Consider the following 13,875-nt stretch of genomic DNA (forward strand, 5'->3'; position numbering starts at 1 on the left):
GCTTCCATTTCCCCCACTCTCCAGCCCCTGGCAAGCACCATTCTACTCTGTTCTATGAGTTTGACATTTTTTTTAGATTTCACACATAAGTGATACCATGCCAGTATCTGTCTTGCTCTGTCTCTTGACCAATGTTCCTGAAATGTAAATTCAAAATCCAAAATCCACAAGCGATGCTAAAGACACTGGGAAACCAGATAAATTTACACTGGATAGATGTGAGTAGTCCCAAAACTCAGTGATCTTTGATAGTGACAAGGTCAAAGACAGTATTCACAGTGATTTGTAAAGTTTTCTTATAAAAGAAAAACAAATTTAAAAGAGGGCATTCAGTTATATACAAGGTAATCAAAGTGGCAAAAATAATCTCTAAAGTGAGCATTTACTAGGCAATTTGGGTTAAAATGATATAAAAGGAAGATTGTAAAAAAAAAGGAAGATTGCTTGGGCTAGTATATCTGCTTTTCTTGCACTTGAAGAAAATTTATAGATGAAGAAACTGCTTTAAAAAAATAGAAAGAAAGAAAAAGGAAAGCCTCTTTTCCCACAGCCTTCTGCCAAACAGATTCTGTTGCTAGGTAAACATAAGCTACCAACAATTTATGTACCAATATATATAGCAAATTATAGCTGAGAGGAAGCTTGCTAGCTTATGAAACAGATGGTAGATTTGTGTCATGGCCCAAGAAAGAACAGGGCATTGCCACGATGAGCCATTGCATGGCTCTGAGAATTTCCTAGCTTAATAAACACTGACTTTTTATTTTGTGAAGTCGGATGAGAGTGGAATCCTGTAGAAGAGAAAGGAATAGGAAAGAATGGCAAAGATGATGCTGAGAGTTAGAATTATTGGGGTTTTTATAAAAAGATTTTATTTATTTGAGAGCTGAGAGAGATTTTATTTATTTGAGAGCAGAGCAAGAGGGAGGGGCAGAGAGAGAAGCAGGCTCCTTGCTAAGCACGGAGCCCAATGGGGGGGCTCCGATCCCAGGACCCCGGGATTATGACCTGAGCTGAAGACAGACACTTCACCAACTGAGCCACCCAGGCAACCCAGAATTACTGGTTTTAAGCTTTGTGTTTAGGGATACCTAGGTGGCTCAGCGGTTGAGCATCTGCCTTTGGCTCAGGGCATGATTCTAGGTTCCTGGATTGAGTCCTGCATCAGACTCCCTGCGTGGAGCCTGCTTCTCCCTCTGCCTAGGTCTCTGCCTCTCTCTCTCTCTGTCTCTCATGGATATAAATAAATAAAATCTTTTTTTAAAAAAAAAACTTTGTTTAAATACATGATAACAGCAGAAAGGGAACCAACACAGCTTGCAATATATCCCTCAGACCTGCCATGTGGGTTGATGTCAAATTTCATAAAACCCAACTATATCAACTCTACTGCTCTAGTACTAGAACAAATTTAAGAAAGCCTGGTCAAACAATCAGGGGTGGGAACAAGAGAGTATAATCTTCTGTGAACTCTGTGACTAGAGAATATATCCATGCTTATGAAAATGTTGTAAAAAAATTTTCAGCGACTTAAGGCCCTTGCAGCTCACATTACTCATCCAAACTAAACTGGTGTTTGTGTAATAAGCAACTGGTTCACAACTGGACTTCAACTGTTCACCATCATCTGGAACAAACTGCTGAACCACACTCAGATCCACACTGACATCTGCAGGTAACTGAAACAGGACTTCTATGAATTGATTTCTAGACACAGATTCTCAAACCATGCATCACAGTAGTGTGTCAACTCGTATAACCTAAATACCCTGGATGAGTATTTCTTTAAAAAATATTCACAATGTTTAAGCCTTTTGATAGCCTCAGATATTGTGTTTAGAGCCTGGACTCAATTATGTAGGGAAAACCCACAAACATAGAGCAATTTCTACCTGGGATATTTAGGGTGATTTTTATTTTCACTTTAAAATGTTCTAGGGATCCCTGGGTGGCGCAGCGGTTTGGCGCCTGCCTTTGGCCCAGGGCGCGATCCTGGAGATCCGGGATCGAATCCCACGTCGGGCTCCCGGTGCATGGAGCCTGCTTCTCCCTCTGCCTGTGTCTCTGCCTCTCTCTCTCTGTGACTATCATAAATAAATAAAAATTAAAAAAAATAAAATAAAATGTTCTATTTTCCATTGCTTTTCATTTATTCTCCAACAACGATAAAGTACATTTACAGTAAATTATCACTACCTCAGTTTTAACTTCAAACCCTTCATTTTTTGTCCCAATTCAATTTGTATCCACATTCATCAAAACCTTAAAAAAAAACAACAACCCTGCAGAGTGTTGTTTTACTGTCTTCAACTGCTGCTAAGCAGCGTGCTTATTTATATAGGCTAACAAAACTCTTAAATATACACAAATAGATTTGTAACAGAGTCAAACTTCTCGTGTCTAATACATGTGATTTTTCACCTTTCAACTGAGCGAAATTTCCAAGTAACATTTATTGGATAAATCTATAATTACAATATTAGAGAAAATAGGATCTACTACCAAGAGGCTCCTTTTACAATAACTGTCTGGAGGAAAGACTGTTATTCTGGGCTTGAAAAAATCAAGTGACTCATTCAAGATCTGAGGTCAAAATCAACATTTGAAGAAAGCCTCATTCTATGCGTGAAAAAATTAAGTGGAATAGAAAAACACAGGGAGGATTTCTAGTCATAGAGAAGAAAGTACAAGTGCTGAAGGCTCATTAGCAAATTCCATCAACATGCAATCCCCCCACTTAAAATTGTGCTGCATATCAAATGTTTATTGACGTATTTATTTTTGAGTGCCTGGATGCATTTTCTTGAAGAACCGAAGTTATAGCTGTTTGAGTTCCCAAGTGAGCTCACAAAAGGAAAGCTAAAACACTGGAGGTTTACAGCAAAACTGTAGGGAGCGATTCTAGCAATGAGATCAAACAGATGTAGGAATGATCTTAGCAATAAATTACTCTCCAGTTTTCTTGTTTGGGTGCGTGAGAAAATAATTCTAGAAAGATAACAAAGCAGGACTTTTCCCAGCACTTTTCATTGTTAGCTCATTTCCCTTTCATGCTGACAACTCCTCTTTTTGATTTTATGCTGGTGGGCCTTGCTTAACACTTTACTTTTAGGTAACAAATGGACAAGAGAAGGAAGTCTGGGAGAAAAAAATAAGAGAGATTTTGCTATAAAAACCAGGTAGAGGGAACCTGGGTGGCTCAGTGGTTGACCGTCTGCCTTCTGCTCAGGTCATGATCCTGGGGTCTGGGGATTGAGTTCCATATCAGGCTCCCCACACGGAGCCTGCTTCTCCCCCTGCCTGTGTCTCTGCTTCTTTCTCTGTGTGTCTCTCATGAATAAATAAAATCTTAAAAAAAAAAAAAACGGGTAGAGGGACGCCTGGGTGGCTCAGTGCTTGAGGGTTTGCCTTCAGCTCAGGTCGTGATCCTGGGGCCCTGGGATCAAGTCCTGCATCAGGCTCCCCACAGGCAGCCTGCTTCTCCCTCTGCCTAGGTCTCTGCCTCTCTCTCTGTGTCGCTCATGAATAATTTTTTTTAAAGTAGGAATTGAAACAGAGTGGAGAGAAGGAACTAAAGAAACCATGAATGTTGCCTCCATCTGATTCACCCAGTCATTCATTTGACTGTGAAGTGGCAGGACCCATAGTTCATTCAGTCAACTGTTCAGCTCTCTCCCCAAGGGAGCCACATGGTCAAGTTGACTGCATATTTTAAAGTTATATTTACATCTCCCTTTGCTATGCGTTAAGTTGAATATCTTTTCATACGTGTAAAGGTCATTTATTTATTCTGTGAACTGTGTATTCATGTTTTTACCCATTTTCCTTTTGGTATTTTTAGCACTGTATTCCCCCCGCCATGAAATTCCAGAGTTTTCTATGTATTGGGGAAATAGTATTCACATAGTATATGGTAGAGGTATTTTTCTCCCAGTTTTGTCATCTTGCTTTTGACTTTGCTTATGTGGTTTTTGCCATGCAAAAGGTTTTTACTTTCATTTTTATGTAGTTATTTTCCATCTTTTTCATTACATCTGGATTTGGAATCCTATGTAGAAAGGCTTTCCTCATACCCAGGTTTTCTTCTAGTACTTGTATGGCTTTATTTTTTTACATTCATATCCAGTTGGAGTTTACTTCAGTATACAGTGTGAGGTGTGGAACCAAATTATCTATTTTATGTGGTCATCCAGTTATCCCAATAGCATTTATTAAAAAGTTCAACTTTGCCCCAGTGATTTGGGTATTATTATATATTAAATATATGATAATGATATATTCATTTAGATATATGTTTTATATTTATATTATTAGATTATATATGATATTTATGTATTTATTATATATTAAAATTACATATATACCTGTATCTACTTCTGGACCTTCTGCTTTATTTCATTGATCTGTCTGTTCATGTGCCAGTACAATAATAGTAACAGGTTATAACACATTGAATACTAATTTAACAAAATAATTTGAAGTGATATGCAAAAAGAAGAGGGGCAGCTTTCTTTAACAGAATGCTAGCTAATAGATGTGGAAGGAATGACAAAAATAGGAAAACGTCATTTTGTAGCCACCACGAAAAACTGACTCAGGGAACACCTGGGTGGCTCAGTTGATTAAGCATCTGAGTCTTGATTTCAGGTTTTTTTTTTTTTTGTAAAGATTTTATTTATTCATGAGAGACAGAGAGAGAGGCAGGCAGAGACAGAAGCAGAGGGAAAAGCATGTTCCAAGCAGGGAGCCCGATGTGGGACTTGATCCCAGGACCACAGGATCACGCCCTGGCCGAAGGCAAATGCTCAATGCACCACTGAGCCACCCAGGCATCCCTTGATTTTGGTTCTGGTCATGATCTCAGGGTCGTAAGATCAAGTCGGGCTCCAAGCTCAGAGGGGAGTCTGCTTTTCTCCCTCTCTGCCCCTCCCTCTGCTAATGCTCTCTAAAATAAATAAATAAATCTTTAAAAAAATCTGGGGTCACCTGGGTGGCTCAGTGGTTGAGCGGCTGCCTTTCGCTCAGGTTGTGACCCCAGGGTCCTGGGATCAAGTTCCACATCAGGCTCCTCACAGGGAGCCTGCTTCTCCCTCTGCCTATGTCTCTGCCTCTCTCTCTCTCTGTGTCTTTCATGAATAAATAAATAAAATCTTAAAAAAATAACCCTGATTCAGATAGGCATCACCAGTGAATGCTAAAACTATTTGGTGAAAAGTCTTTGTAGAATAGGGCATGTACATGATCACACCTGATTTAAAATGTCAATTTATTCATTACAAAGGGGAAAGAGTACCCTTCCAGTGGAAGAATCTGTAGAACACTGCTTTGACCAACTGATCAAACTTGGCATCACTAGAGGACCAACCAATGTCACCTACCTCCTTATGTGGTGCAATAGGACTCACCTATATAGTATTCTTGCTAAAAACGTTTGTCTCACTAAATCTGATCATGAGGAAACAATCTGAAAAAACCAAATTACAAGACATTATGCAAAATAACTGGCCCAGGCACTTCAAAATAAATATTTCATGAAAGATGAAAAAAGTGGGGGACTGCTCTGTATTAAGGAAAACTAAAGGGGCACTTGGCTGACTCAATCAGTAGGGCATAAGACTCTTGAACTCAGGATTGTGAGTTCAAGTCCCACAGTGGGTGTAGAGATTATTTTTTTAAAAATTTAAATCTTGGGACACCTGGGTGGCTCATCGGTTGAGCCTTTGCCTTTGGCTCAGGGCGTGATCCTGGAGTCCTGGGATTGAGTCCCACATCGGGCTCCCAGCATGGAGCCTGCTTCTCCCTCTGCCTGTGTCTCTGCCTCTCTCTCTGTCTCTCATGAATAAGTAAATAAAATCTTTAAAAAAAGTAAGTAAATAAATAAATTTAAATCTTAAGAAAAAAACAAAGTGACATGACAACTAGATGAATTTACATGACCTTTGATCCTGAATTTTGGATTCTCAACTAAAAAAAGAAAAGCTCCAAAGCAGATTATTGGGGCAATTTGAGCAATTTGAATATGGACCGCAAATTAAATAAAATTATCTTATTGATGTTAAATATCTTGGTTCTGCTAACAAAATTCTGATTATGTAAGCAAACATCTCTGTTTTTCGGCAATGCAGGATGGAAAAGTATCTGAAAAAGTGCCTTGATGGCTGTAACTTAATTTCAAATGGTTCACAAAAATATGTGTGTACATACTGGTGGGGGGAAGATGAGAGAAAGGAAGAGAAAAAGGACGAGAGAGAACAAAGGTAGCAAAAGGTTAACAAATGTTTAATCTTTAGAAATCTTCTTTTAAAAAGATTTTATTTACTTTTTTTAAAAAAATATTTATTTATTTATTCATTCATTCATTCATTCATTCATGAGAGACACAGAAAGAGAGAGGCAGAGACACAGGCAGAGGAAGAAGCAGGCTTCATGCAGGGAGCCTGATGTGGGACTCAGTCCCAGATCCTGGAATCATGCCCTGAGCTAAAGACAGATGCTCAACCGCTGAGCCACTCAGGCATCCTAAAAGATTTTATTCACTTATTTGACACAGAGAGAAGAGAGAGCATAAGCAGGGGGAGCGACAGAGGGAGAGGGAGAGAGAGAAGGAGAAGCAGACTCCCTGCTGAGCAGGGAACCTGATGAGGGGCTGGATCCCAGGGCCCTGAGACCACAACCTGAGCCAAAGGCAGATGCTTAACTGACTGAGCCACCCAGGTGCCCCTAATCTTAAAAAAACTTAACAAAATGTTTAATTTTCGTGAAGGGTATATAGGTGTTCATTGAGTTATTCTTTCAACTTTTCTATAGGTTTTACAACCTTTTTCTAAATAAGAAGTTGAAGTATTGTTTAAAAGATCTATTTATTTTAGAGAGAGAATGAGAGTGTGGAGGGGAGGGGGAAAGGGAGAGAGAATCTTCTTTTTTTTTAAGATTTTATTTATTTATTCATGAGAGACACACAGAGAAAGTCACCCAAGCCACCCAGGTGTCCCATAGAGAGAGATAATCTTTTAAGCAGACTCCACGATGAGCGTGGAGCTCCCCTCAGGGCTTGGTCTCAGGACCTGAGCCAAAACCAAGAGTTGGCCACTTAACCAACTATGCCACCCAGGTGCCCTGAAAAAAAAAGTTTTAATTGAAGTTGGCCATATCTATCAAAATTGCAAGTACACATACCCTTTGACTTAGTGGTTCCACTTCTAGGAATTTATCTGACATATGATCAGTATTACTCACTACAGCATTATTAAATAATAACGAGATTGGGAATAATCCAAATTTCCTCCAAAATGGAACCAGCAATGGTAACCCTGAGTGGCTCAGTGATTGAGCACCCCCGCCTTTGGCCCAGGGCATGATCCTGGAGTCTCAGGATCGAGTCACACATCGGGCTCCCTGCATGGAGCCTGCTTCTCCCTCTGCCTATGTCTCTGCCTCTCTCTCTCTGTCTGTCTCTCATGAATAAATAAATAAAATCTTTAAAACAAAATGGAACCAGCAAAATGAAATGGAATTAAAAAAAAAAAAAACAGGGCCACCTGGGTGGCTCAGTGCTTGAACGTCTGCCTTCGGCTCAGGGCATGATCTCGGGGTTCCAGGATCAAATCCCGCATCAGGCTCCCTCATAAGGGGAGCCTACTTCTCCCTCTGCCCATGTCTCTGCCTCTCTTTCTGTGTCTCTAATGACTAAATAAAAATAAAATATTAAAAAAATAATAAAAATTAAAAATAGGGGATCCCTGGGTGGCTCAGTGGTTTAACGCCTGCCTTCAGCCCAGGGCGTGATCCTGGAGACCTGGAATCGAGTCCCGCATCGGGCTCCCTGCATGGAGCCTGCTTCTCCCTCTGCCTGTGTCTCTGCTTCTCTCTCTCTCTCTCTCTCTCGTGAATGAATAAATAAAATCTTTTAAAAAATTAAAAATAATTTAAAAAAAACAACAAAGAAGCACTTTGAAGACTAATATGAAATCTTCAAAATATATGATATACTGTTAGGGAAAAAGAGTACATCTACCTATAGCATTGTTTAATGGAATAAATGACCTTACCTCTTCCCTTCCCTAAACCCACATCCCTTGTAAGGTGACTTTATAGCTCCTCACATCCCTGAATCTGGGCTAGCCTTGTGACTTGCCTTGATCAATTAAATTTAAGAAGTTATGGTGTGCAGGTCCAAGCCTAGGCTCCCAGAGGCCTTGTGTGCTTCTGTTCCTGGGAAATCATGGCACCACAATTAAGAGTAAGCTGGAAGGTGACAAACCCTGTGGAATAGAGCTGAGTCATCACAGCTAAGACCATTCTAGACCAACTGATCAACTGAGATCAGCTGAGCCTGGTCCTGAACAGTAGAACCTTCCAGCCTGCCCATAAACTCCTGAGAAAAAAACGAACAACTATTGTTATAAGGCACTATGGTTTGGGGGCTGGCAGTGCGGGAGGGAGAGAATACATAGTCATAGCTCATACAAACAATGATATCGTCTGTGTAAAACTTTGGTAAAAAGAAAATACTGTTGTATTTGTTTGCATATGCAAACTCTCTGTAAGGATACACAAGAAATTGAAAACTGTTTTGGGGAAGATAAGCTAGGGTGGCTGGGGGATGAGGATGGGAGGGAGACATTTCACTGCTCTTTTGTACCTATAGAATTTTGAAACGTGAATGTATCTCCAATAAATGAATAAATACATGAATAAAATCTATTTTTTAAATTTTATTTATCATCTGAAACAGAGAAAGAGAGCACAATCACGGGGAGCAGCAGAGAAAGAGGGAAAAGCAGACTCCCCACTGAGCAGGGGGCCTAACGTGGGGCTGGCAGACACTTAACCGAACCGAGCCACCCAGGTGCCCCTAAAGTCTGTTTCTTTTACTCAAATCTTTCTAGAACCCTTAAATCATCTCTAGTGGGTAATGGGAACTCTCATACCCTACAGGAGAATTTATAAATTGGTAAAATCTTGAAGGTATGGTTTTAAGCAGTGCCTATAAAATATGTAAATGCATATGCAATGTATAAGTTGTCTCTGGAAAAAAAACCACCAGAACCTGGTAACACTGGTTGTTTCTGAGGAAGGATCTTATGGAACTAGAGGTCAAAAGGAGAAGGAAGACTGACTTTTTTTCTATATGCCCTTTTTCCTATTTGAATTTTTTACACTGAACTTGTATTACCTTTTCAAAAGGAAAATAATGAATAAAATGCACATACCCTTTGACCCAACAATTTATCACTTCTAAAACTCTCTCCTGCAGAAATACTTACAGAAGCGAAAATAAATGTATGTTACGACTTATGTACACTAATAAATTATCAAGATCCTAAATGACCATCAATTAAGGATTAGATAAATTATGGAATGTTTGTACAAGGGAATAATATACGGTTGCTAAAAATGAACCCATAAACCATCACCCGGGTCAACATAGAACATTCCAGAACTCCTAAAGTACTCCCTAATGCTTACTTCAGCTATTCACCCTCTATGAATTATCACAAACAACATAGAACATTCCAGAATGCTTAAAGCGCCCTCTAATGCCAATTCCAGCCATTTAACTCTCTGTGAATTATCACAAACTGAGCAAACCCATTTAACCATCACCCATGTCACAGAAAATTCCAGAACTCTTGAAGCGCCCCCTAATGCTCACTTCTAGCCAGTCTATGAATTCTCACACACTGAATAAACCCATGTAACCATCACCCAAGCCACACAGAACATTCCAGAACACTCCACAGACCATCCAGTTTGTGCTCATTCATGAAGCAGTACACTCTTTTGTATGTATGCTATAATAAAAATCTCTAAAGTATGCATGCTTATCTATTACAAGTACATTTCAAATGTATAAAAAGATTAATTACGTATACAAATCAAAGTATTAAATTACAGATAAGGCTGCGGGGGAGGAGTTTATTTATTTTGCATACTTCTATGAGGTTTGAAATTTTTATAGTGAGTTTTTCGCAACCGATCATTTTAAAACGAATACAAAATAACGAAGAAAAATACACAAGAAAGAAAATAATTTTAAATACTGTTGTGAGACATTAGTTTTGTCCTTGAGGAGAAACTACTCACCATTCAGGATTATAAATCCTAGCATTCTAGATCCACCACCTGCATCAGCCAGCGTCCCCCTCCTGCCTGGCAGGAGTGCCTGGCCCATAGGTCTTGGAGGGAGATAAATGCCTGAATAACAGATTCAAAGAAACACTTCACCAGCCCAGGCTTTTACCTCAAACTCCAGTGTAGTCATTAGATGACTTGAAATTCTATACACCAGAAATTTCCTTTGCCCAAAGTAGACAGGCCTCAGTGACCAGAACCTTCTTTCTCTGAGGCTGACCTTCTGAGCTTAGCTTTGGAGCCCTAAATACTCTTCCAATCAGAAGACAGGTAAGGAAAGAAACTAAAGGAAAAACCACACCTAGGGAAGGCAAGAAACCTTTTAGGGTAACTGAATAGTCTGAGTTTGCCCGGTACCTGCCTTGTTTTCGCATTGAAAGTCCCCAGGAAACATCTCAGTTCTGAGCAAACCAGGACCTAACATACCAGGCCTCATGTGCTCTTTAGGCTCCTTTTCCCTTAGCCCCAACCAAGTTCTCCGTCGACCCTCAAGGCTAGAGAGGGGTGTCTTCCCCTCAGAAGCTAAAGCTGGGGTGCCAGACTTATCTTACCACACTTCACAGGAGAAAAGCAGAATTAGAAGCCCAGAGAGAGAGAGGATCCGAGAGGCACCCAAGGAAAGCATTCCACACAGATTTAACAGCTTTTAACCTCTTCACACCATCAGTTCCACACACCACAGTGACCCCAGGCTTTCCCTGGTTCTAAATTCTGATTCGGATTTTACTTTGAAGATTTGGGCTGTATCTAGGTGTTATTCCTCCTATGAACTCACTTTTTGTTCACGTTTTAAACAGATGAATTTTAAAATATTGTTTGTTCAATTTACGCCAGCAGAAAACTTCACATCACTATCAGAAATAGGAAATCGGTACCATGTGCCACAAACAGAAGTTACATATGAGGTATTATACACTAATAAAAATTACCTAAAGGTGGTACTTCTGCTCCCAGGCTCCTCATGCAAGTTTTCCTCAGGAGTGTCTGGAACAGAAGAAGCTTGAGGCTCCTCCTAGAGGTCAGACTGTGTTGTTAACACTTCCTCAGGGGTTGCTTCCCGCTCTTTCTTCCTTTGGGCTCCCTCTACAGATCAGAGTGATTTTTTCTTCGGCTCCCTCTGTTGGTTAGAGCGTGTGGTTACTTACTCACTGTTGGACAAAATTTTATTGAGTGACTGTTATGTTGTGGACACAGTGCTAGCCACCAAGGGTACAGAAGAGAAAATGGGAGCAATTTGAAGTTGTAATTGAGCAAGAGTTGGAAGAAAAGCAATAAGTTGGATTTGAGTACAGACTGTGCTGCTTGTCTCCATTTCTTAAAAGCACCCACTCCCCCACCCAGCTCCCTTTATTCCAGCCACATCAATTGGACTTTGCCCCTTCCACCTCACCAAAAGTATGCTAATGAGTCTCTAGGGGACCTAAAGATCAGACCCAATGGGAAGTTTCTGGCCCTCATCTTAAGTAACCAGGGAGCCGACTCCTTCCTTAGCTCTGCTGACGGCATTAGCTTGTTTCTCCAGGTTTTTCTCCTACCTCTCTTGCCATCCCATTTCTCCTTCAGCCTGTCTCTTACATGTTGGTGCTTGTCAGGATTTTGTCCTTAACCCTCTTCTCCATGAATCTCGCTACTTTCCATCCACATGCATAGCTTCCACCTCCATAATATGACTCTCAAGTCCTAAAAACCGGATGTGGTCCCCGTTTCTCCAGCCTCATTTTCTTCTATTAGCAAATTACTTCCCTCCCATGATAGCACCTGTACCCTATTTCCCTCTACCTGACTCCCACCAGCACCCCAGGTCTGTTCTCCAAGATTCAGCTTCATGTCACTTCTTCTAGGAAGCACTCCAGAAGTGCAGTCCAGGTTATATTAGGTGCTCTCCTTCTGTCTGCCCCTGTCCACTCAGTGCTTCACACACCAGCGCTTCCACTGCCTAGTGTAGTTCCCTTTACGGCACCAGGCTGGTCAACTTGAAGGCAGGAACGTAATCTGCATAGTTCCCAGCCCAGGGCTCGGTAAGTAGTTGCAAAATTGATGAATATAAGAAATCCCTGAGCTGTGAACAATTCAACACACAGGAAGAGGAGCTTAGGGGTGGTAGCTGGGAGGGGTGCAAGCTAGGGATATTTAAAACCTGAGTATTTGAGCCCTTCTTCCCTTTGCCTTCTGTGGAGACAGCCAGGGCTGGTGGGACTGGAGGGACCTCAAGGTCAGCACCAGGAGATGGCTGGGGCTGGGGAGGAAGCCAGCGCGGCAGGGGCAGAAATCACTTACATACAGGGGAAATGAGCAGTCATACTGAGGATAAAGGGAACCAGGTCTGTCACTATCAGAGAGCAGAGTTACAAATATGGATAGGGTGGATGCTAGAAGGAACCTTATGGTGTTGAACTGGAATCAGAGGTAGCTGTTTGAACTCATTTTTAATAGATGAACATATGTGTGTGTGTACACACATCCACATATATTTTCTCTATGCTGAGAAAGCCTTTAAACCACAATGCCCTAATAACAATGATTACACCTAGTGCCTACACCTTGGCTTTGAAATACCATTTTCCACTAAAAGGAATCGGGGCTTCTTATAGAAATGTCTGATCCCAAGGCAGGGGCAAGGAAAGTATGAATCTGGGTCATCTTAAGCCAGGTAGCAAAACAGTGCTCCAAAAACCCTGAGATTTGTCAAAAGGACACAGGAGCCTGCTTGGAGGGATTCTCAACTGTCCAAATCTGAGATGCGAATTATTAAAATAATGAAAATGATTTTTAAAAAGATTTTATTTATTTATTCACGAGAGATACAGAGAGAGGGAGGCAGAGACACAGGCAGAGGGAGAAGCAGGCTCCATGCAGGGAGTGTGATGCAGGACTCCATCCCAGGACCCCGGGATCACGACCTGAGCCGAAGGCAGATGCTCAACTGCTGAGCAACCCAGGCATCCCTGAAAATGATTTTTAAGATTTTATTTATTTAGAAAGATAGCACACACATGTGTGAGTGGGTGGAGAGGGAGAATCTCCAGCAAACTGGAGGCTTGTGGACCCAGTGTGGACCCCAACGTGAGGCTCAATCTCACAACCTTGAGATCATAACCTGAGCTGAAAACCAAGAGTCGGCTGCTTAACCGACTGAGCCCCCCGGGTGCCCCAATAATGAAAATGATTTAAAACACACTGATGAAAATAGGAGTCCAGAAGTCCACACTGATGCAAATAAATGGTGAAGAGAAATGTTTTTTACTGTAGAATGCCAACTAATAAATGTGGAAAAAATGATAGAATGAGTCACCATTAGGCGGCCATCCTACTACCATAAGGCACAAACACGAAAGATCAATGGATACTAAAATTAGTGAAAGTGTGAGGAAACGGGATATTTATATACTGTCAAAGTATCTCCACACCAAATATTTTTATTAATTTCAAAGGCAAAACATTAACTGCACAGAAATCTGGCAGACACCACCTTAAGTGAAGGATCAAATTTACCATCACCAGTAAAAGGACAGTGACATCACGTGCCTCCCACAATAATACATAGAAGGCAGCATCGCTTCTGTGGTACTTCTGCCCAGAATGCATAACCTGAATTTTAATAACTAGGAAACAACAGTCAAACCTCAATCAAGGGACATTTTTCAAAATTGGCCAGAACTTTTCAAAAAATATGAAAATCACCAAAGGCAAGGCTGGAGGTGCTTCAAGATTGTGAGAGGTCAAAGACACCTAATAACTACA

At 40.9% G+C, this 13,875-nt stretch overlaps 1 protein-coding gene across 2 annotated transcripts in view; it reads right to left on the bottom strand.

Annotated features, from left to right (window-relative positions):
* The window catches only part of PABIR2 (PABIR family member 2), a 211,798-nt gene that overhangs the window by 174,960 nt on the left and 22,963 nt on the right, over nucleotides 1-13,875 (bottom strand). Inside the window, exon 10 of one of the 2 annotated variants that reach the window (XM_055338364.1) lies at nucleotides 12,984-13,079. The exons of the other annotated variant lie outside the window; for it this stretch is intronic. Coding sequence (XP_055194339.1) covers nucleotides 13,028-13,079 — 52 coding nt within the window. The 3' untranslated portion in view covers nucleotides 12,984-13,027. Of the gene's footprint in view, nucleotides 1-12,983; nucleotides 13,080-13,875 lie in introns of those variants that run through there. 2 annotated transcript variants of the gene reach the window in all.

This window comes from Nyctereutes procyonoides, unplaced genomic scaffold (assembly GCF_905146905.1).
Source record: "Nyctereutes procyonoides isolate TBG_1078 unplaced genomic scaffold, NYPRO_anot_genome, whole genome shotgun sequence".
Lineage (NCBI taxonomy): Eukaryota > Metazoa > Chordata > Mammalia > Carnivora > Canidae > Nyctereutes > Nyctereutes procyonoides.